General features: G+C 37.6%; 1 protein-coding gene across 1 annotated transcript in view; it reads left to right on the forward strand.

Moving 5' to 3' along the window:
* Window positions 1-23,183, forward strand: part of SLC15A5 (solute carrier family 15 member 5) — an 87,163-nt gene that overhangs the window by 15,990 nt on the left and 47,990 nt on the right. The window contains exons 3-5 of the mRNA XM_053557552.1: window positions 8,090-8,259; window positions 16,479-16,699; window positions 20,968-21,154. Of these exons, the coding sequence (XP_053413527.1) occupies window positions 8,090-8,259; window positions 16,479-16,699; window positions 20,968-21,154 (578 nt within the window). The remainder of the gene's footprint in view (window positions 1-8,089; window positions 8,260-16,478; window positions 16,700-20,967; window positions 21,155-23,183) is intronic.

Below are 23,183 nucleotides of genomic sequence, written 5' to 3' on the forward strand. Positions count from 1 at the left end.
TCATTTATTTTCTGAATGATTCTTTTGTTTTCAATTTCATTGATCTCTGATTTGATTTTGGATATTTCTTTTCTTCTACTGAGTTTAGGCTTGGATTGTTCTTCTTTTTCCAATTCCATAAGATCTCTTGGAGATTGTTGATGTGCTCTCTTTCTGTTTTTCAAATGTAGGCATCTAAAGTGATGAATTTTCCTCTCAAAACTGCTTTTGCAGTATCCCACAGGTTTTGGTAGCTTGTGTCTTCATTGTTGTTATGCTCAAGGAAGTTAATGATTTCCTGTTTTATTTCTTCCTGCACCCATCTGTTATTCAACAGAAGATTGTTTAGTTTCCATGCCTTTGGGTGGGGTCGAGCATTTTTGTTGGAGTTGAGTTCCACCTTTAGTGCCTTATGTTCTGAGAAGATACAAGGTAAAATTTCAATTCTTTTGATTCTGTTGATATTTGTTTTGTGTCCCAGGATATGAGCAATTTTGGAGAATGTTCCATGGGGTGATGAGAAGAATGTATATTCTTTATCTTTGGGATGGAGTGTTCTATATGCGTCTATCAAGCACACTTGTTCTAGGGTCTCATTTAAGTCTCTTATATCGTTGTTGAATTTCTGTTTAGAGGATCTGTCCAGCTCTGTAAGAGGAGTGTTAAGGTCCCCTGTTATTATGGTATTATCAGATATCATATTGCTCAGACTGAGTAAGGTCTGTTTCAAGAATCTGGGAGCATTTAAATTGGGTGCATAGATATTTAGAATTGAAATGTCTTCTTGTTGTATTTTTCCCTTGACCAATATAAAGTGACCATCTTTGTCTTTTTTGACTTTAGTTGCTTTAAATCCACATGTATCTGAAAATAAGATTGCAACTCCTCTTTTCTTCTGAATTCCATTTGCCTGAAAAATTGTCTTCCAACCCTTGACTCGGAGCTTGAATTTGTCTTTTGAAGCCAGGTGTGTTTCTTGCAGACAGCAAATGGATGGCTTGTGTTTTTTAATCCAGTCAACCAATCTATGTCTCTTCAGTGGGGAATTCAAGCCATTAACATTTATTGAGATAATTGATAAGTGTGGTAGTATTCTATTCATCTTATTTGGTGAGAGTGCATTGCTTAGTTTTATCTTTTGCATCAGTGTGGAGGTTTGGTTCTGTCCTTTAATTTCTGAGTTCTTACTTTGCTGCTGATCCATTGTGGTGGTCAGTGTGCAGAACAGGTTGAAGTATTTCCTGTAGAGCTGGTCTTGTTGTGGCGAATTTCCTCAATGTTTGTATATCTGTAAATGATTTGATTTCTCCGTCAATTTTAAAGCTTAGCTTAGCAGGGTACAGAATTCTGGGCTGGAAATTGTTCTGTTTAGGTAGATTAAAGGTAGATGACCATTGTCTTCTTGCTTGGAAAGTTTCATTAGAGAAGTCTGCAGTCAATCTGATGGATTTGCCACTGTAGGTCAACTGGTGCTTACTCCTGGCAGCTTGCAGAATCTTTTCTTTTGTCTTGACTTTGGACAGGTTCATCACAATGTGTCTTGGAGAAGCTCGGTTAGAGTTGAGGCGACCTGGGGTTCGATATCCCTCTGAAAGCAGTGTGTCAGAATCTTTGGTGATATTTGGGAAATTTTCTTTTATAATATTCTCTAGTATGGCTTCCATTTCTCTGGGGCATTCTTCTTCCCCTTCTGGAATTCCTATAACTCGTATGTTGGAACGCTTCATAAAGTCCCATAATTCTGACAGTGAACGTTCTGCTTTCTCTCTCTTTTTTTCTGCCTCTTTTACTATCTGAGTTATCTCAAAAACTTTGTCTTCTACCTCTGAAATTCTTTCTTCTGCATTGTCTAACCTGTTGCTGATACTTTCCATTGCATCCTTAAGTTCCCTGATTGACTGTTTCATTTCCTTCAGCTCTGCTATATCCTTCTTATATTCTTCATATCATTCATCTCTGATTTGATTCTGTTTTTGGATTTCCTTTTGGTTATTTTCCACTTTATTAGCAGTTTCCTTCATTGTTTCCATCATTTCTTTCATTGTTTTCAACATGTGTATTCTAAATTCCCTTTCTGTCATTCCTAACATTTCTGTATAGGTGGAATCCTCTTCAGTAGCTACCTCATGGTCCCTTGGTGGGGTTGTTCTGGACTGGTTCTTCATGTTGCCTGGAGTTTTCTGCTGATTCTTCCTCATGGGTGATTTCTTTTATCTGTTTCCTTGCCCTAATTTTCCTTTCACTTCCTCTTGCTCTTTAAGTTCTCGTGCCTGTGGACTAAGGGTTACAGGACCAGAAGGGTGAGAAGGTTTAAGAGCAAAAAAGGGATGAAAGAAAGGAGGACCGAGTGATAAGGAAAAAAAAAAGAAAAATAGAGAAAGGAGAGGGTGTGGGTAAAAGGAATATTGACAAAAAGAAGAGAGGCACAGAAAGAGGGAGACAGAGCAATATAGGTGTTCAGTAGGGTACTTTGATACAACCTTAAAAAAAAAACCACCTCTGGGGGTGCCCAGTTGGGTTGTTCCCTTGAGGTCAGCAGCTCTTTGCTAACCTGATCAGACACAGTACCGCACCTCCACTAAGTAGAGAGGAAAGACAAAAATGCTATAAATCAAACCAAAACAAGCAAACAGAAAACTTTACGGGATAAAATTGGCTGGAAAAACCAAATAATAGCGGTAGAAACACTAACAAAAATGAAGTTCTAATTATTGAAATAGGCAGCAATGGGAAATTATAATTAAACTAGAAAAATTGAGAAAGAAAAAGGATCTGTATGGAAAAGGTTGAACTTAAAAAACAAAACAACAATCCACAACATCAAAATAAACAAAAAAAACAACCAAACCAAAAAAAAAAAAAAAAAAAAAAACACAACCAAAAACAAAGCAATATGTATATGTTATTGAATATTGTCTGGGCAACACGTGGTCTTCTGGGGTATGAGATGTTAATCACAGTTCTGATATGACTGGACACTGCTAGTTTCTCAAACCCCAGCAGGTAGACACCCTAAATCTCTCTTCAGCCCACTTAAAAAGCACTTTGAACTTGTTCACTTACTGAGCAGAAGCTTTCTCAGGGAAGTGCTTGTCACTGGAATCACTGCTGAAGTGGCTGTCCACTTACCCTGTGTGTCAAAACTGGTCTCCCTCTGCCCCCGAGGGTTAGGGCTGCAAGGCGGTTCAGACCCCGCCCTTAGGCTCTTTGGTCGCTGGGTTACCAGCTCCCACCCAATTCCAGCTCTGTGACCCTGAGGGCAGAGCTTGCCGGGGCAGATCGCTCACAATGTCTGCCTGTGACCCAGAGCCAAACTCTATTAGCTCCATCTGGCTCAGCGGCTCAGACTGGGGCCCTAGACAAAGGCCAAAGTTCGCCGCACTCCCACTCAGGCTCTCCCCAAGGCAGTTCAGCTGAGTGCCAAGTCCAAAGACACCAAAACACTTCACAGGTAAGGCCTTTCTGGTTTGCAGTCTCGCTGCTACTGAACTTACAGTGCGGGTGGGTTTAGACAGATTGAACACACGCGACCACTTGCCGGTTTTCCACTGTTTTAATCCTCCTTTTGGGGTCCAGAAGTCTCTCGCTGACTCCCTGTATCCTGTCAGGGGTGATGATAGGCAGATCCCACCAGCCAGAGATGCCTGGAGTCCTATATCCCCAGACTCACGGTGCCCAGATGCAAGGAAGCTGTTACTCGGCTGCCATCTTGCTCTGCCTCCTCAGCTTTCTAAGTTTCAATCTGAAAAGAGGAAGAAAACTTTTGTGATCTTGGGTTAGGCAACAATTTGTATGAAACAACTAAACCTAAAATTATGATCTGTGAAATAATAAAATTAAAAATTGGACTTCATCAAAATTAAGAATTTCAGTTTTTCCAAAGATACTATTCAAAGAATGGAAAGATAAGATACAGACTGGAAGGAAATACTTGTAAATCACATAATTGATAAAGAATTCACATCCAAAGTACATAAAGAATTTTAAAATTCTTTTATGGGCTCAGTGCCTATAGCTCAGCAGTTAGGGTGCCAGCCTCATACACTGAGGCTGGCAGGTTCAAACCTGGCCCAGGCCTACTAAAACAACAATGACAACTGTAACAAAAAAAATAGCTGGGCATTGTGATGGGCAACTGTAGTCCCAGCTACTCAGGAGGCTGAGGCAAGAGAATCCCTTAAGCCCAAGAGTTGGAGGTTGCTGTGAGCTGTGATGCCACGGCACTCTACCCAGGGTGACATAGTGAAACTATGTCTCTAAAAAAAAAATCAAGAAAAGAAAAGGAAAAAAAAGAAAGAAAAGTTGTTTTTTTTTTTAATGGACAACAGATGTGAACAGAAACCTCTTCAAAGAAGATGTACAGATCACCAATAAACACACAAAAACTTACCATCATTGCTTACCATCATTAGTCATTAGGGAAGTGCAAAATAATACCACCACAATGAGATAAGAATACACATCTGCTATGCTAAATATTGGCCAAGATGCGAAAAGATTAGAACTCTCATACACGTGTGATGATTTTATAAAATGTTACCACTACTTAAAAACCACTTGGAAATTTCTCAAAATGTTAAGTGTACATCTGTCATATCACCCAGCCATTTCACTCCCTAGGTTTCCATCCAAGAGAAATGAATGTCTGTCGATACAAGACTTGTACATGAATATTCATAACAGCATTATTTGGTATAGCTATATGCTGGAAAATCTATCAACACATAAATGAATAAACAAATAGTGGTATATTTATTGCTTGGCATAAATGAACTCTACCAGAGTGACAGGGTGAAACTATGAATGATGAAGAGGAATGGTAGACTACTGACGAGTAAACCTCAGAACAAGTATGCGAGTTGAAAGAAACCAGATTTTGAAAATACAGATAATTTGATTTATTTTTAAAAATCTAAGAATGGCAGAACATAATGACAGAAAAATTATCATAATTGCCTGAAGACAGAGAAAGGGTCATAAGAAGGGGCAACAGGTTGGGATTACAAAGGAATGTGGAGGAACTTTTAACTTAATTCATTAACTACAATGTGGTAGTGATTCCATGGGTATGTACATATTCAAAACTTATCAAATTGTGCGTTTTAAATACGTGCAGTTTATTGTCTCTCAATTATATCTCAATAATTCTGTTAAGAAAACAACAGAAATCAAGACAGTATGATATTGGCACAAGGATAGATTGGTGGAATGCAACTGAGAGAAAACAGAACCACATTTGTGTGATCAATTGATTTTCAACAAAGGTGTCAAAAAAATCAATGAGGAAAAGATCACCTTTTCAATAAATTATGCTAGAAAAACTGAATATCCATGTAGGAAAAATTATACATGACCCCCTACTGAAAAATTAATTCAAATTGGAATATTGACCTTATAGAAGATCCAAAACCACAAAACTGATTAAAAAAAAATCATATGGGAAAATATTTGCAACCTAAGTTTAGAAAATATTGTTATAGGACATAAAAATGTGAGCCAATAAAGAAAAAAATTGGTAAATTGCAATTTTTTTTTTTAATTTTTGGGTTTTTTTACTTCCTTATTTTTTATTTTTATTTATTTGATGTTTTGTTGTTGTCGTTGTTGTTGAGACAGAGTCCTACCCTATGCCCTGAGCAGAGTGCAATGGCGTCATAGCTCACTGCAACCTCAGACTCAGGCCGCCCGCTGCCTCAGTCTCTAGAAGACACTGGGATAAGAGGCGCATACAGTGGCACTGGCTGGGTTTTTCTTTCTTTCTTTCTTTTTTTATGAGTCAGGGTCTCACTCTCACTCAGACAAGTCTCAAACTCCTGAGCTCAAGCAATTCTCCTTCCACAGCCTCCCACAGTGCGGGGATTACAGGCGTGAGCCACTGCGCCTGGCTAAATTGCAATTTATTAAAATTAAAAAATTTTATCAAAAGATATCATTGAGAAAATGAACGGGCAAGCCACAGATTGTGAGAAAAAAATTACAGAATATGTATCTGACAAAAGACATGCATCCAGAATACATGAAGACCTTTGAAAAGTCAGTAACGGAAAGACCAACTACCCAAGTTTTTTTTAAATGGAGGACTTCTGGTATTGGTCAAGACAGAGTAGCTCTATTTCTTCCAAGTATTCAGTCCTACATCTAAAAACCCAGGACATGACTCAACAAACATTGTGGGGGTTCTGAAACATGGAAAGAGACAAACTCTGTCTAGGGGCCTTGGAACCTGAGGAAGGTCAATAATGAGTTTCCTCCTTTTCTTTTTTGTTACCAGTGAGGTGATGGAGAAGCCTGATACCAGGAATAGTCAATGGCAGGCACAGGGAGAAAGCTGGGACGTGGCAGGAAATGGGAAACTCCAAGAAAAGCCTGTCCCTTTTAGTCAAAGTACGAGGGGAAATTAGTCTAACACGGGAGAAAATCTTTTTGACAATATCTGCCTTTCTGTAGCCAAACTCTATGAAAAAAACTACCTCCCCTCACACACACACGTACATACACTGATGGTCCCATAGTTTCAGCAGAGATGAGAGGGAATCTAATATTCTACACACACACACACACACACACACACACACACACACCAGCAGACTCAGGCAAGGACACTCTGATTCCCAGCTGGGGTGGTGTCAGGGGACCACTGAAGGAGCTTAACTTTCGTTTTCTGCCCAGCAGAAACAGACAGCGCTCTAATTCACCCTCCTCCTTCCTGGGTGGTGCAGCTGAGCAAAGCAGGGAGCTGAGTCTCCAGCTCCAGCCAGCAGGTAGTGGAGCTAGTCTTCAGTCAATTAACAATCTGATTCCATATCCTCTATTCCTCTTTCTCTTTCCCCTCACTTTGTTGTACTCCCCTGTGCAAGGGCAGAAAAATGCTGGTTACGATTCAACTCTCCACCTATGTTGTACGCAGACATCCATATGAATCTGGGGAGAAAAAATGCAAAATCATGCTATGCTCATGTTAAGTTCATGACCAGTAAAGTGCCCCCTTCCCATTTCCTAGCAAATATATGATATCTGGTCGATCTCTCCCCTTCTCTTTTAGATGACTATGACTAAGCCTTTTCTTTCTTCTCAAACTTTCAATATCCTCTTCCCACAGCCACTTTTACCTGTTGATTTCACTTCTTCTTCACTTAGGAAATAGAAAAAGAAGGGAGGGAGGGAGGGAAAGAAGGAGGGAGGGAGGAAAAGGATCAATAGAAAATGACATGACATAGGATGATGCCCATGGGTCACACTCATATATATATATATAGATAGATAGATATAGATATAGATACATATATATACTTTTTCATAGTTTTTCATAAATATATATATTTATATATATAAATAAATTGTACAGATTTATATAAATTATACAAATTATATAAATGAGTAAATTTTATTGTATTTAATTTTACCTCCATAATTTTTTTTTTTTTGGTTAATGTTATGCCCCCTCCTTTGCAATAGTATTCTAAAAGCAGAATTTAAACTCAATAAAAGGTTGAAAGGTTGAAAGGTAGACATTATTTTCCCAGAATTTGTAAACCAGACTACTTGGGTAAGTATCTGTTTGTGATACTAATCATCGAGAAGAGAAACTAAAGTTTTTATTCCAATGTCACTCATTTCTCTGGTTCAATGCCTATTCTGGGTGTTCCCCTACACTCTAAAAAGTGGAATACACATGAGAAGATCCAACTCTTTAACCATTTAACCTTCTCCAGGTTTATTGAGGGTGTTGATTGACTAGCTGTTGTCTCTACAGCTTCATTTAGCACCACAGTAAGAGAGTTGAGTAGTTGCTGCAGAGACCTCATAACCTGGGAAGCCTAAAATATTTACTATTGGACCCTTTACAGAAAAAGTTTGTCAGCCTCTGATTGTGATGAAAAGGAGCAAACTCTTTCTACATCTGTTCTAAACAGGCATAAAAGAAAGATAATAAAATTGATAAGACATAGCTGCTATGTGTGCACATAGTAAGAAATCTGGTAAACAATATTCAGACAACATGCCACTATTTCATAGCTTACATTTGAATGAAAGTATGAAAGTTGGCAATTGTTAGCCAAAATAGCTCAATGACTTTTTTTTTTCTTTTTTGTCTACCTGTATACCACAGGTTTTATTGGCTCATGAACCTCAACACAACTGTTGTCTTTCTGGGAATATCTTACATTCAGCACTCAGGAGCCTGGGTCCTTGTTTTACTTACTCCTTTTATGTCTATACTTATGGCTCTACTAACTCTTCATATGATGTACTATAACCTGATTTCTCAGCCAGAAAAATGTAAGTAAATTGTATTTTACATTCATTTTTTGGTTGTTATTGTTTTCTTGATGTATCTCCTTCCTCTTTGATTCAACTCACAGAATTTGAAGATTCTACCAGTTATTACCCTCAAAAGCAATGGTCTATAAGGATATCCATTTTCTGTTCTCTATTTTCTTTTATTTTTCCCGTGTTGAAAAAGTATGAAGGCTCAGCACCTGTGGCCTCAAGCGGCTAAGGCACCAGCCACATACACCTGAGCTGGCAGGTCAATGATGGCTGCAACCAAAAAATAGCCTGGTGTTGTGGCGGGCGCCTGTAGTCCCAGCTACTTGGGAGGCAGAGGCAGGAGTATTGCTTGAGCCCAGGAGTTGGAGGTTGCTGTGAGCTGTGATGCCATAGCACTCTACCCAGAATGACAGCTTGAGGCTGTCTCAAAAAAGAAAGAAAGAAGGAAGGAAAGAAGGAAAGAAAGAAGGAAGGAAGGAAGGAAGGAAGGAAGGAAGGAAGGAAGGAAGGAAGGAAGGAAGGAAGGAAGGAAGGAAGGAAGGAAGGAAGGAAGGAAGGAAGGAAGGAAGGAAGGAAGGAAGGAAGGAAGGAAGGAAAGAAAGAAAGAAAGAAAAAGAAAGAAAGAAAGAAAGAAAAGAAAAAGTATGAATAGTGGAATATTTCAAACATAAACAAAAGTAAAAAATAAATGGCATATGAACCTCACCTACGTAGGTCTCAGACTAATCAATTATCAGCTCATCTTTACCTTCTTTCTCTCCATCCCATCCTAGTAATTTTGAAGCAAAAACTAAATATCATAGCATTTCATTAGTGTATTTAGTTATATGTATTTATGTATAAATAAATGTATATATTTTATGAGTTTGTAAGTACATAGAAGTTAAATGTCTTTTAAAAACAGAACCACAATGTCAGTACATACATAGGTGTTTGTGGAGGGAGAGAATTTCTTAACACCATTAAATATCTGATCATTGTTAAAATTTTCATGATTCATTTCATTGCTTTTGTTTATCTTGTTTTATAGTTTGTTCCAATCAAATCCAAATAAAGCTTCTATATTCCAAATGCTAGATATCTCCCGTAAGACGTTTGTATTCCCCATGCATCTCTCTCTCTCTCCCTATTTAATTTTTTTTAAAGAAATCTCAACATTTTATAGAGCATTTCCCACAGTCTAGATTTTGCTGATTGCATTTGCATGGTGTTATTGAACAACTTTTTCCCCTCTGTATTTTAATAGATACAGATTCTTGGTAAGATTCAGGTTTTCATTTTTGCTGTTGGTGGGTATTTTGGCAAAATGTCTTCATAGATGGATTCTGTACTTCAATCAAGAAAAATAATGTCATTGTTTTGCAGTGTTAGAATTCATTGATGATTTTTGCCTTAATCCAGTACTATATTGGGGGCTGCAAGATGCTGGTATTCTATATTTCTTGCCCTTTTATTAGCTGAAGAGTAGCTTTGCTTTGCTTCTCTCTCTAGTCTAACCTTATTATTTTCTTCTTTCTTCTGGTTTTGGGTTTAATATATTCTTCTCTAGTCCTCGAGGTATGCTATTGATTTGAGATCTTATGATTTCTTCTTTGATTAGTTGTTAAGAGTAGGTTGTTATGTGGTCTCCTTCTAGCCAATTTCTAGATCTTTCTGTTTAGGCTATGTTAACCCTTAGCCTATGATAAAAGTTGCAGATATTATCCCTCCTTTATTGTATATATTTTTCATTTACATTCTATGCATAAGGGTTTTTTTGCTTTTGTTTGTTTGTCTTTCGTTTATGTTTATAATAAAATTTATCAATCTTCTCTTTTATTACTTAGAGGTTTTGAGTCACGGTGGAAAAGTTTTACTCACTTTCTGATTATAAAACAATTCATTCCTATTTTCTTTTTTTAGTCATATTCTTTCTTTTTCCTCTACATCTCTGACCCGTTTAAAAATTATGTTAGAATAGATTTAGGGAATGAACCCAATTGCATCTTTTTTGCCAAACCACCGTCCAGTTATCTCAGCCTCACTTACCAAAAGGTTCATGTTTTTCCTACTGATTTGATGTCATCTTTATTTTATGCTTTCACTTGCATGTCTGGAGTTTCTATTCTGTTTCATTGTCTATCTATTCATGTTTTTTAACTCTGCCTTTCATTTTTAACGTATTTTCCTGTTCCTACTACCACTATCTCTACTAGTTATCTATACAACTCCCACCAATAACAATATAATGAATGTATTTTTAAAAATTAAGCACTTTTACCAATGTTACTTTACTTTTTCCACATCCTGTAAGGTAGATGGAAGGGGGTCCGGCATCCTGTTGCAGACCAGGCTCCGTGTGCTGCCTTCTGTTCCTGCAGCACCTGAGTATCTCTTTACCACTTCCCCACTGCATCTATTGAGATTATCTATGAATACAGTTAGAAATTCCTGTGTCTTATAGAAACTTTGAATATAGTAACTGCTCGATCAGTGTTTGTTACTGTGAAACTGGATGTAGAAACTGAGACATAATTCAATTACATGACTTGCCCCAAATCTCACAGAACATAACTGATGAGGAGCAAGAATCCAAGACTCCTTTTTTTCGATCTGGAGCTCATTCTACTACACCACATACTAAAGCAGCAAAGCACTGAAGATATCATGCACACACAAGACCCCCTACCCCTGCTTCTAAAAGCTCTGTGGTCTGCAGGCCACAACCTAGCGGTACATGTCCTCCTGGTCATGTCATCTGTAACATGGGGACAAAAAAGGTGTCTGTGTCAGTACCAAATAGCAACAAAGAAGAAAGAGAAATTTTGTTGAAAAATCACTTGGCATTTTCTAGGATGTCTAATTTTCAAATACAGCAGAACCTTCACAATGGATCACAATGGACTACATTGACCACCTCCTTAAGATGACCTAATTTTCATAGACCAGACATGCACCATACATGCATATCAGTACAGTAGGCCTCATTCCTTATGTTAGTCACCTCTGTCTGATGACCAGTTTATTATAGTCCTGTGGGTGGTCAACTTATGGAGGTTCTACTCTGTATCAAATTTTCTGCATAACTATTTGGCATACGTTCATTTGCTTCCCAATCTTCTATTAGAAAACACATTCGGGCGGCGCCTGTGGCTCAGCGGGTAGGGCGCCGGTCCCATATGCCGGAGGTGGCGGGTTCAAACCCAGCCCCGGCCAAAAAAAAAAAAAAAAAAAAAGAAAACACATTCATCTGAATAAAAAAATACAATTCTTCTTAAAGTGATACAGATCTATATAATCAACTCTGTTTACTGCCATCCTATTGTCACCCATATGTTACATTTGGGGGGATATTAACAAGACCAAACATTATCAGCTGCAAGTATAACTAACAGAGGAAATGTTTGCCAGTAGCTAACTTTACACAAAGATCTGTAAAATGAATATTAGGGAGTTGGTTTTTTGTTTTGTTTACTATTTCTCAGTTATAGGATCACCCAACTATGATGAAGTAAAACTCTATCTTTCCTGTAGCAAAGTATGTAATCTTCATTTTGGCTTCTCTGATGACTAAATTGGAAATTTCTCAAGGCTATAATTCAAAGCCATAGGTGACCTTAAAGAAATGATTTTTTTATATGCTACCTTTTATTTTAAGGTAACTTTTCAAATGTGGACCATGCATTCCATTATGTTTAGCTGTCAAGCACAGCCTTCATTTGCATTTCTTCCCACTGCTATAATTTTGAGAACTGGCAGGTGACCAAAGAAGAAAAAATATGCATCTACCATCTAGAGTGCCATGTAGGCTTTTTTTTAATTATAATTAAGCAGCATAGATATTCATGATTAGATCAAGGTCAGAAGAGTAGAACATCAGAGCCAAGGACTTAAAGGTACAAAGAATAGGAAAATTGCTTTCTTAAAGTTTTTCTTTTTAAATAGTAATAACCACAATCCTTAAGTTTTACAATAAAACATTTAAAATAGCTCATCTGTTTTATTTTAAAATCTGCACGCCTGATGTGTTCACCAGGCGCATTTAAACCAGAGCTTTAAAAAGTCTCAGTAGAATTTTTCATTTCAGTTTTTTTTTTTTTCAACTTCCCACTTCTGCTCTTGGTACAAAAGAGCAATTCAAGAATTATAATGATAATGGATTTTTTTTTTCAGGCTGAGTCTACATGACACTCAAAAGTATCTGTGTGGAAAGCATGAGTTTTCTATTAAAGTCTTATGGGTTAATCCAAGAAGATCGTGTGATGTTTAGATGTAGATGTTTTGAATAGGACATCCATTCTAGCCGTCAGTGATAATAGCAATGGTTTCATGGGGCAACTGCCAGTCCCCTTGGGCAGACCAATTACTGTAGAGTTTCTTTTCTTGCAGCATCTAGCTTATTGGCTCCCTCTCAGTCCAACTGATCACTTTAGGATTATTACCTCCCTCCTCTCCTTATCTCTCATAATTCATCTAGCACATCATCTCCTTATTAGTCTCCTTCACTATCCTCTCTCCTATGATATTTTTTCCAAACTGATGTAGTGCCCTAGGATTTATGCCATGAACCCTCCCTCTTTCTAAGTAATCTCTAGTCCCATGGTTTTTGAAGCCATCTATACACCAAATACTCGATTTCAGTGTGATCTCTCTCCTGACCTTGAAAGCAGATATTCTACTTCCTGTTTGACATTTGACTTGGTTATCGAATGATTTCTCAAACTGATCCCAGCCAATACGCAACTTCTGATTCACGTGGCTGCAAACTGACTCCTCTCTTGTCCTCTTCCTCTCAGTGTAAGTCACCAACACTTCGTTGTTTAAGGGGGGGAAACGGATTCATCTTTAGATCTTCTCATCTCTTCACCCTCTTCTCCCATCCAAAAATAGTACTGATTATTCAAAAACACATCCCATTCGGTTCACTTCTCTTTGTTGCTGCTACTATATTAGCTCAGGTCACCGCTACCTTCTCCGTTGTTTCCCAAAATTCATTGTCCACATAGCTACCCGGGTTCCAGAGTAACTTTTTAAAAATATACATCATCTGATATCTCTGCTCTGTTAAAACTTTTTGATTATTTCCCATAATACTGAGGATAAACTTTAAGCTCCCTACCTGGGCCTGTGTGGCCTGACACCTGGCCACCTCTTGGACCTCCACCACTGCTAATCTTCTCACTAACTGACCTACTGCCTCATTGGCCTTTATGCTTTCTGAACCTCTCCCAGCACATTTCTACTTCATGATATGTGTGGCATGTTTCTCCTCCAGGTCTTTTTGCCTAATTCTAGATCCTCAGTCTATACACCAACTTTTTAGAAGCTCTCCTCTTCTCTGCCCTACAGTGGGACAGTATCATATCTTAATATTGTGTTATCATAGTAGGAGTTGCCTGCTATTTTTCTGCTTGTATTGTCTCCCCCCAACAAAGACAACTCAGGATTTAGTAGGTCTCATTGATGGCTGTATTCCCAGGGCCTAGAGCAGTCTCTGTCTCATCGTAGATACCCAATAGATGTATTGAATGCACATTGCTTTGGTGTCAATTACACTCACTTGCTGTACTAGCTGGAGCTTTAGACCCCTAATACTTTGTCATTTCTAGTCTCTCGATCATTTTGCTTTTGTTGCTTCAGATATATTTCTATGTCCAATGCAATTTGTTTGTTTAAACAAATTCATTTTACAAAGTATTTATTCAATGGAAGCAGTGCTATCAAAGCCTGATCCATGCAGCTAATCTGTGAACTGTTTATTACCTTATGCAAGAATATAATACAGACACTGAGACGAAACATATAGAAGTATTTATGGAAAGCTGAATCTTGTATCTGTTGAATTTAATAATAAAGATACCAGGGTTTAGATTTCATATATCTTTATTTTATGCTTAGATATTTCATTTTTATTGTATGTCATAAATGTATTGACCATGATAGTTGAGAAAGTCTTTAAAAACTGATCTTTTTAATAGTTCGCTCAAGAAGCACTAATCTAAGCTATGTCTGTCACTATGAAAGTCTTGAGATAAACAGTGTTATGGTCCATTATTTCACTTCCAGGAAACACAGTCGACAGCGTCCTTTCTGATTCACCCATGCAAGTTTCAACTTGTTCATATTAGTGGTGTTGCAGGAGGGTTTCATTTGTTTCTGTCCATGTGGATTTTGTTTCTTGATTTTTGTGCATCTCAAAACTTCCATAATGACCCATACTTCTCGTTAGACATAAGATGAGAGCAATATATAATTCTTTAATGTGACTGCAGGTAATCAATTTATCAGACCCAAATTTATCTTGGAACAAATAGTTATTTATGTATACAAAAAAGAAATAGTGAGTTTAAAAATATGTTGTATTCAATACAAATTCCTAAATTTAAAATTTCAAGAGAAATTGAGGAAAACATCTTTAGAAATAGTTTGTCATCCTGCAAGTAGTTATCATTTAAAGTTATCAAGTAAAGCCTATTTGAAAGCATAGAGTCATTTGGATCAATGGAAATAATAAGCCTCCTGTCTACATAACATCATTTTGCAAAAGCTGAACAGAGACTAGGTGGATGAGCAACAGAGTCAAGATTGTAAGGAAATGTCAGGGAGTTAAGCCTCCTAGCCCAGGCCTACTCAAATTCAGTCTCTGGACTGTTCCTCAACGCATTCTAAGTTCTTCACCTTACTTAAACCTTAAGTACACTCATCGAAATAGCTAGGAAAGCTTGGTGAAAGGCAGTTCTTTCTGCAATAATACAGAGCTGTCCTTACTACTTCTTTCCTCAAAGACACAAATTGTGGCCTCTCACAAGTGCTTCTGTCTCCCTGGCTATATAAGTCCCCGGACCTCCTTGGGGTCTGGCAATAGTAACTAAGAAGAGGCAACAGCGACTGCAGATAAGAGCCCAGCTCCTGTCAGCAAATATCCCGACAGACGTCCACACGACCCAAACACATACCACAAAGGCCACCAAAGAGCCACAGCTGTAATCATTCTTGGTCACTACCAATTTGGGCTGGATTTGATTCAGTGACTTAGAGGTTAAAGGGTTCATATTCAATTACCAGGCCCCCAGCTTCCTCAATTAATCAAAGGCTGACATAATGGATCTATTACAATTCTTAAAGAAAAGACCAGATCAAATCAATATAACCACTTTATAGCCATAAAAAGAAATATTAATAAATACTCTTGATTCAAATATAAAAACCAATACTCTCTGATATCTAATTGAGTTTGGTTGGAATGCATTTTATCTAGAATTTTATTTTAGAAAACTTGAACACACTTAACATGACAATCAGACTATACTTTGAGTCTCTACAGCACCTTTCATTGAAGAAACACAAATATTTTCACATTTATCTTGCCATTGATCCTTCAAGAATAGATCTGTGTCTGTGTAATTTCTAGGGGGGAATTTATCTGGTCAAAGGAAGTGCTATGAAAAATTGGAACAACCATGATGGCACAGCTGAACTATTAATTTAAAAAGGGTCACTTTTTTTTATTATATCAGGAAGTCCTAATGGACTGAAAGAAAAGGTAGAATCTGAAAGATCATAAAAGAAGCAACAAGAAGGTTACAAATCACCAGCAGTAAGTGACTGCTAACATCTGAAGCGATCAAATGCTTCTGACACTACAAGCGACAGCCATATAAACCCAGAGAAAACTACTGAAAAAGTCAAAAGCCAACTAATCCAATCTGAACTTTTAGTGACACTATCAACATGTATAAAGTCATTTAAAGAGTTCAAAGTTTAACCTTATGTCTAAGATTCAAGGATAAAGTCAAAGCAGGGAATACTTTCCCTTCATCTCCATGCCAAAATAAGAAACCACCCTCTACCTGCCAAGTAAAGGGAGTATTATTTACATTAAAATTCACATTTAAAAAGTAGTACTCATTCTTTGTGTTAAAGATATAAAAGAAAGTTCAAGTTATCTTATTAATTAATGAGTTAAAGTCAGACTCCTGAGAGATTCTGAAACCCTTTTTTGGTGTTTTATTGTCACCTTTCTTCTCTCTTTTAACATGTTCCCATCAAGGTTACCTTTTTCATTTTTCACAACATCTGGTCATTAGGATGCCAGAATCTGTGTCAGAAGCTTTTTCCTTTGAATCTGCCCCCTCTCAGTCACTGTACTTACTACCCTGAATCCTCACAGCTGTCATCTTTGTGACTGCCATTTTGGGAAACTGAGAACAATTCCTATACTAATACATATTATCTCCAATTATTTGCAGGTTACTCCCTCCTGACAACCTTCAGGGTGTTCATGAATGCACTGAAAACAAGCTGCCTGCAACATTGCCGGCTGGGCCGAGATATGACAAGCTGGTTAGACCACGCCAAAGAAAGAAACGGTGGCAGCTGCAAAGAGCTCTGTGTGGAAGACACAAAATTTCTTTTCACTCTTCTTCCACTCTTTATTTATCAGCTCCTATACCGAATATGCATTATGCAGGTAAGGATAGGGGATGAAAGCTACCTCAACAACATGAAGGAGATGGCGTATTGACAGTACCAGTATGTGAACCTTCCCTCCAACAAGCGCTTGCCACGTGTGTCCTATGTCAGGCAGTTATCTAGCAAAAAAAATCAGAGCTTCTAATCCTTATAGGCTCTGATTTCAGGAACTAAGCAGGGTCAGGCAGAGGCATACCCGAGGAGCCTCTGGGTACCTGTTTCTTTTGTGGAACTATAAATGCCAGTCAGTAGGTGTAGACAATACTTCTGAGTGCATAGTTACAAAGCTTCAGAGCAATACCTTTATACCTTTATCAGATCTACAGGCAATTACCAAACCTCTGTTTAGCCAAAGCTTTTGTCTTCCTCCCTCATTAAACCTTTAAAAGTGGTGCTCATGAATAGCTAACTTGGCTGATTTCAGTACCACCTCCACTGTACTCTGAAGTACTAATGAGCAAGTGATTCTCTCCCCACCCACTCTATTCATTCCTTGGGGAATCAGTCCCTCTCTGTGAGAAAATCTAGGGAGAATGCTAAGAACAAAGTATCTCTTACAGATGTCTGTGATATAAAACAAATCTAGCGTGGTTATTGTGAAAGAGTAACACATTTATAGAGAAAATACGTGATTATAAAAATCTTTGAACAAATTTGGACTTTGTTCATTGCTAACCCCCAGCTTGGAATTTAGAAGGCTAATGCATGAGTTATATTCATAAATCACAGGACATTAGAGCTGTAAAGAAACATAGAGGTTAGCTTCCTCAGTGACAACTCCATCTGTTGAAAAGAAGACTTAGGCTCAAGAAAATTAAACGGTTTTTACAGGGAAGTGGTGGTAGGTCAGAGTTCCTAGTAGCATAAGGAAAAGCAGAATCTCCCCTCTGTCTCTCAGGATAATGCCATTCCTCTAAGTCAGGGGTTTGCACACAACTGCCTCCAGCCAAATGCATCCATTGCCTATTTTTGTACATCCTGCAAGCTAAGAAGATTGTTTTACATTTTTTATATGGTCAAAAGAAAAGAGATGAAATAATAGAATTTTGTGACACATGAAAATTATATAAAATTTAAATTTCATAACCATGCTTATTAGTTTATCATGTCTGTGTCTGATTAGAATGAAAACAGTGGAGTTGAGTCATTATCACAGAGATCCTACATGGACATATATGCTATCTAACCCTTTACAGAAAAGTTTACCACCCTGTAGTCTAAGTAATACATGAAAGCTAGTCTAATTTAGGGAATTCAATTCTCCTCTTTTCTCTACAATAGTAGTTGCAAAAGAACAGAATACAGCAGAAATATTACACACCTATGTGAGCTGTAGTGTCATAAAACATCTTAGAATGGAGAAATTAATAATGAGTACAAGATTACTAAGTGGTCTATAGGTGGCCTCAAAACCTTCTGTGAAAATAGCACAAATTATCAATTCCTTCTCTTCATAATGCAATGACACCATGAAGTTTGTGTCTTCTCTGCAAACTGGCATATATTTTTAAATTCGACACAAATTGCAATATTTTGATAAACTCATACTCAAGCACCTCACCAAATCTAGATGCCCAGTGTATTGTCAGAAAAACAACAAAAACTAATACTGATCACCTATTTGTGCAATAACTTTTAAAAGATGGATTACACCAGTACCCAGTTGAATCTCCACAGAGAGCCTACATGGCTGATATTATTATCCTAAATCTGAGGCTCAGAGACTTTAAGTAAATTGCAACTTGCTCACAGTCCTTCTGTTTGTATATGGCAGAGTGTCGTCCCAACTCTGGGCTGGTGTTAAGGTCCATGCTTTGTTATGACCCACATACCTCTCTTATATTTGGTTAAAAATTCATGATACAAACTATATGGATTCCAAAACGACATACAGTAATGTTATGCTAGAACCTTCAAAGAAAATGGTCAGACTGTACTTCTCCAGGGAAACAGAGGCAACTTCCAGAGGAATAGGCTGGGATGAGGTTTTTGTCCCCAGATGAAATAATCACCAGTGCAAAGGTGACCAAAGTACCAAGAATAAAACGTCATGAAATTCCATATTTTAAATTTAGTAGCCATTACTGACCTTCACTACCAAGACATACATTTAAAATATGTTGATATTAAGGCTGATGAGGTTGCCATTTCACAGTCCTAGCCATTCAAAGGTGAAAATAAATCTCTATCGATAGTAATTATTTCTAAATATTCTGAGGCTTGTATGAAATAAAAGTATTTAAAATTTTAAAAGGGGATGATTTCAGAACTTGAGGCAGAAGCAGAAATGATTTCAAGCTTTCAAGACACTGGAGCCTTTTCTTAGATTAGGCAATATATTAATATTGCTTCACTAAAGATTAATAGTACATTTGCCACATTATTAAGTTAACAGATTTCTGTGTCTGTGATTCATGCTGATAATAACTTTATTCCTATTAACAATAATTCTCATTTGAAATCAGTAACAGAAACTTCCAAGTTGTGCTGGGAGCCTTTCAGTCATAGAGTTGTTCCGCTGCCAGCACTTTTTGTTAAAACACATCATTCATTTTCCTCTGATTGGAGAAAACCTGCTTAATAATGTCACTGAAGTAGGGCAGAACTATCCGATGTTCCCTGCACTCTTGCCATCTGTGCCCAACCAAAACAATCCTTGTTTACTATTTTAAGGGTCAAATTAAAGATTGGAAGATAAATTATCACCAGGACACGTTTTATAGAGATGGAAAGAATTTCAATGCAAATGTGGTCCTTTCCTGTGTTAGGCACTTAACACAACGATAGGCTCATTTTACGATTGGTAGATCCTTAACAGATGTCCTGACTCCATGACTCAGATTCTACTTATATCCTCTCAAATTGTGGACTTGAGGATAGAGAAGGAGTTAGCGAAGGATTCAAACAAGAAGTTATCACCTGATGCTTGAGCAGAGCTGCTCTCCCAGGGTGGCAGTGAGACAGGAATCCTAATGTAGCTCTTGCACTGTGAGAGAAATAGTTCGGAGAATCCACTCTTCAGGGGGAAGACTTGATCGACTTTCCTTTCAAGTCAGTCAGTAGCTTTGCGTGCCACTGAAAATTTTTTTAAAAATACCACATGCTACTAATGATTGTGATACAGATGCCATGATTGTAAAAACACTTATGAACGAGAAGAGTAGAGAGACGTCCCTTTCACACAACCCCATGCCAGGGTCATGATCTCATAACCTACAGAGAGGCATGGCATAGTGAAGAGGCACCGAGGTAGTGTTAGGAATTTAGTTAACATTTGGGTTATTTTAATAATTCTTAGTAAAATAAAGAAATTCTAACCATATATTGAAGGATTGGGGTGGAGCATGGGGTTCTTAAAAACTTTCTCTTTTACTTCATCATGCACACTATTTTCACATAGTTTCCTTTGTACAACACTAGTACACACAAGTACAGGAGAACCTCATAGTTGACCACCTCCCTACATTGACCACTTTCTTAAGTTGACCTAATAATCATAGATCTGACATGTACCACAGGTAGGTTTCAGTACAGTAGCCCTAGTTCTTTATGTTAACCACCTCTGTATGCTGACCAGTTTGTTACAGTTCTTTGGGTGGTCAATTTACAGATGTTCTCCTGTAGTTTAAAAGGAAGACACAGACACAGGAAGATTTTATTTCCTTTTTTCCTCGTGTAACTTGGTTCACGTTAGAAACAGGGCCTATCCAGGGAACCCTTAAGGATAGCCTTAAGCAAGTGCTGTGTGTTCACATTGAACCCCTCTTCTTAGGAAAAATTTATTCTTATCTCTTTTGCCACCAAACTAGATGCTCTTCAAAGAACTGATTCTAGTTTCAACTTTGTTCATCAGGGTAAAAACAGACGTCATTAATACTTTCTTCTGGTTTTGTATTAATGTTCCTAAAGGAAAGTCATTTTGCTTATGCCCAGAACTTAAGTTGTTTGATTTCTTATGCACCATTCTAAGCACAAAACTAGCCACCATTAGCCACAAATTAGCCACCATTATTTTTCATAGAAAAATTAAAATAGACTAAATGACAATAGAGACTTCCACAAAGAATCAGTATTGACAATAGACTAAACAGCTCCCACAGATGAAGCCCCTTTATCAGCTCTTAATTGGGGCCCTGGAAAGCTGGGACATACCCAGCACATCTATCATGGAGTACGTGCAAGGAGGAAGGCATCTGATGGGGGAAACACTTCCTTCAGAGTTAAACCACTGTTTCAATGCATGGCTGCTTCTCCCCTCAAATACAGATTCCTTCAGGATATTATCTCCAGACCATGAATTCCAACCTGAATTTGGATGGATTTCTTCTGCCAATTGCAGTAATGAGTGCCATCAGCACCCTGCCATTACTAATTCTGGCTCCTTTTATGGAGTATTTCAGCACCTGCCTATATCCCCCTAGGAGAGATGGACCATTTCTGTTGGCATGTATTAGTAAGTACAACTTACAATTTCAACTGAATTGTTTACAACTTAAAAAAAAAAAAAAAAAAAAAACACTCTGCTGAGATCTAAACCAGTTGTGTGCTCCTGAGTCGGGTCAGATTTTGACAAATTAGAAAAGTAGTGAATTTGTGAGTAGTAACATCCAGCTTCGGTGCCCAGCCTGCTTTCTGTCCTTTTATGCCTCTTTAGGGCACACGTCTAACATAAAGACAGAGCAAAATTCTTGGCACCACTACATGGCCTATTCTCCTGCAAAGGAGGCAGTCTTTACTCCCAAGCAATGCTAAATATATTCTTAAAAATAAACACACATAATGAATACACCCCCATCAAATAATTTTAATTTCTGAACCAGTAGTAAGATATATTAAAACTTAGCATTATGATTCAGAACTTCAATATAGCACTTCTTCCAATAGTAAGGTATATGGAAATAATGATTTTTGAAAATTTTTTTAAAGTGAAACAATTTAGCTCTCTTATTCAGAACAAAATAAATAGATCATAAAATGAAATTTCTTTCATTAAAATGGGAGATAAGGAACTGAAATCCATTCTGATTGTACTCTCCTCTGTCTGTATTCCTGCAGACACCCTCAGGAAACAAGGAAACAGGTTCAGTAAAACCAGTCTCAATCTTAAAATGAGAGATCTGAGTCTTATCCCCTGCTCTGCCACTGAACTGCTCCTTGGTGTCTTTGAACAAGCCACCTCATCTTTCTTGTTTTTCATTTGCTTATTTTTGTCATTATTTTTTTTCCAATACCCTAGGTAATGAAAATCTTGGGTCCCTTTGTTCTACAAAAGTTTTGAAATTATCAGGATGATGTCAGTGCTCACAATATAATCTTGATGCATAGTGAAAGTTCTATTATTATAAATTAAATATCAAGGAGCACATCTAATTGTTTGGTGGCCAAACACAGAAAGCAAAGAGAGCTCCAAACTCTTAAGAGATGCCATGCAGTGGAACCCTAATGTCCTCTGCTTGAGAAATAATGCCATTGAGGTCATCAAGATTTTTTTCTCTTGGCTAACGTGTTTTTATTTTTTTGATTTGTTTGTTTCATTTTGTTTTGTTTTTTTCTGTTTCTTTTTGTTTTTGAGACAAACTCTCTGTTGCCCAGCCTAGAGCACCATGGCATCATAGCCCCCAGTAGCCTCAAACACCTAGGCTCCAGTGATCCTCCTGCCTCAGCCTCCTGAGTTGCTGGAACTACAGATGCCCACTACCAATGCCTGGCTAATTTTTTCTTTTGTTAGTAGATATAGGGTCTCACTCTTGCTCAGGAACTCCTGAATTCAAAGGTCCCTTCAGCCTCAGCCTTTCGGTGCTGGGGTCACAGGTGTGAGCTACGATGCCCTACCCTTGTTCTTATTCTTAATCTTATGGTCTTAACCACACAGTCTTCTAATCATTCATACTTTCCACTGCTTCTGTGTTTACAGAAGTTAGGTTCCAGTGTGTGGGTGTTCCCTGTTATTTATCAAAACCCTAAACAAGATCACTCCAAATGACACCATGGGCTGGGCTTGTTTTTGGTTAGAACTAAAAGTAACTAAACTCACCTTAGTTTATTTTATTATCTTCCATTAGAAAGGCCTTTAGTACACAATCTTTTTTGATTTATATCTTAAGCCAGTAACTTCATCTTTATGTATCATAATAGGCTTTAGCAAACTATAAACCTTAATAGCTTTTAACAATTCCCAAATCTTAAAAAGTGTTTTTTAGTCTGCCAAAAATCCAAAACCAGTAAGGATGTAGTGAATACCCAACGTTATCCTGGGCATTGTGAAGATGCAAAAGGAAAGGGAGACGTTGGGTGTATGTGCCCTCAGCAAACACACCACTGAAACAGAATGAATGCAGGACAAAATGGGGATACATTTATAGAGCAAAATTCCAAAAATCTGTGAGCCTTGTATAGTCTTACAAAACATCCCAAATTGGGTTATCAAATCATGCTAATTTTATTTTTACAAACATAAAAATTTGGGCTGCTTTAGGAAAATA

The sequence above is a fragment of the Nycticebus coucang genome, chromosome 12, assembly GCF_027406575.1.
Source record: "Nycticebus coucang isolate mNycCou1 chromosome 12, mNycCou1.pri, whole genome shotgun sequence".
Taxonomy (NCBI): domain Eukaryota; kingdom Metazoa; phylum Chordata; class Mammalia; order Primates; family Lorisidae; genus Nycticebus; species Nycticebus coucang.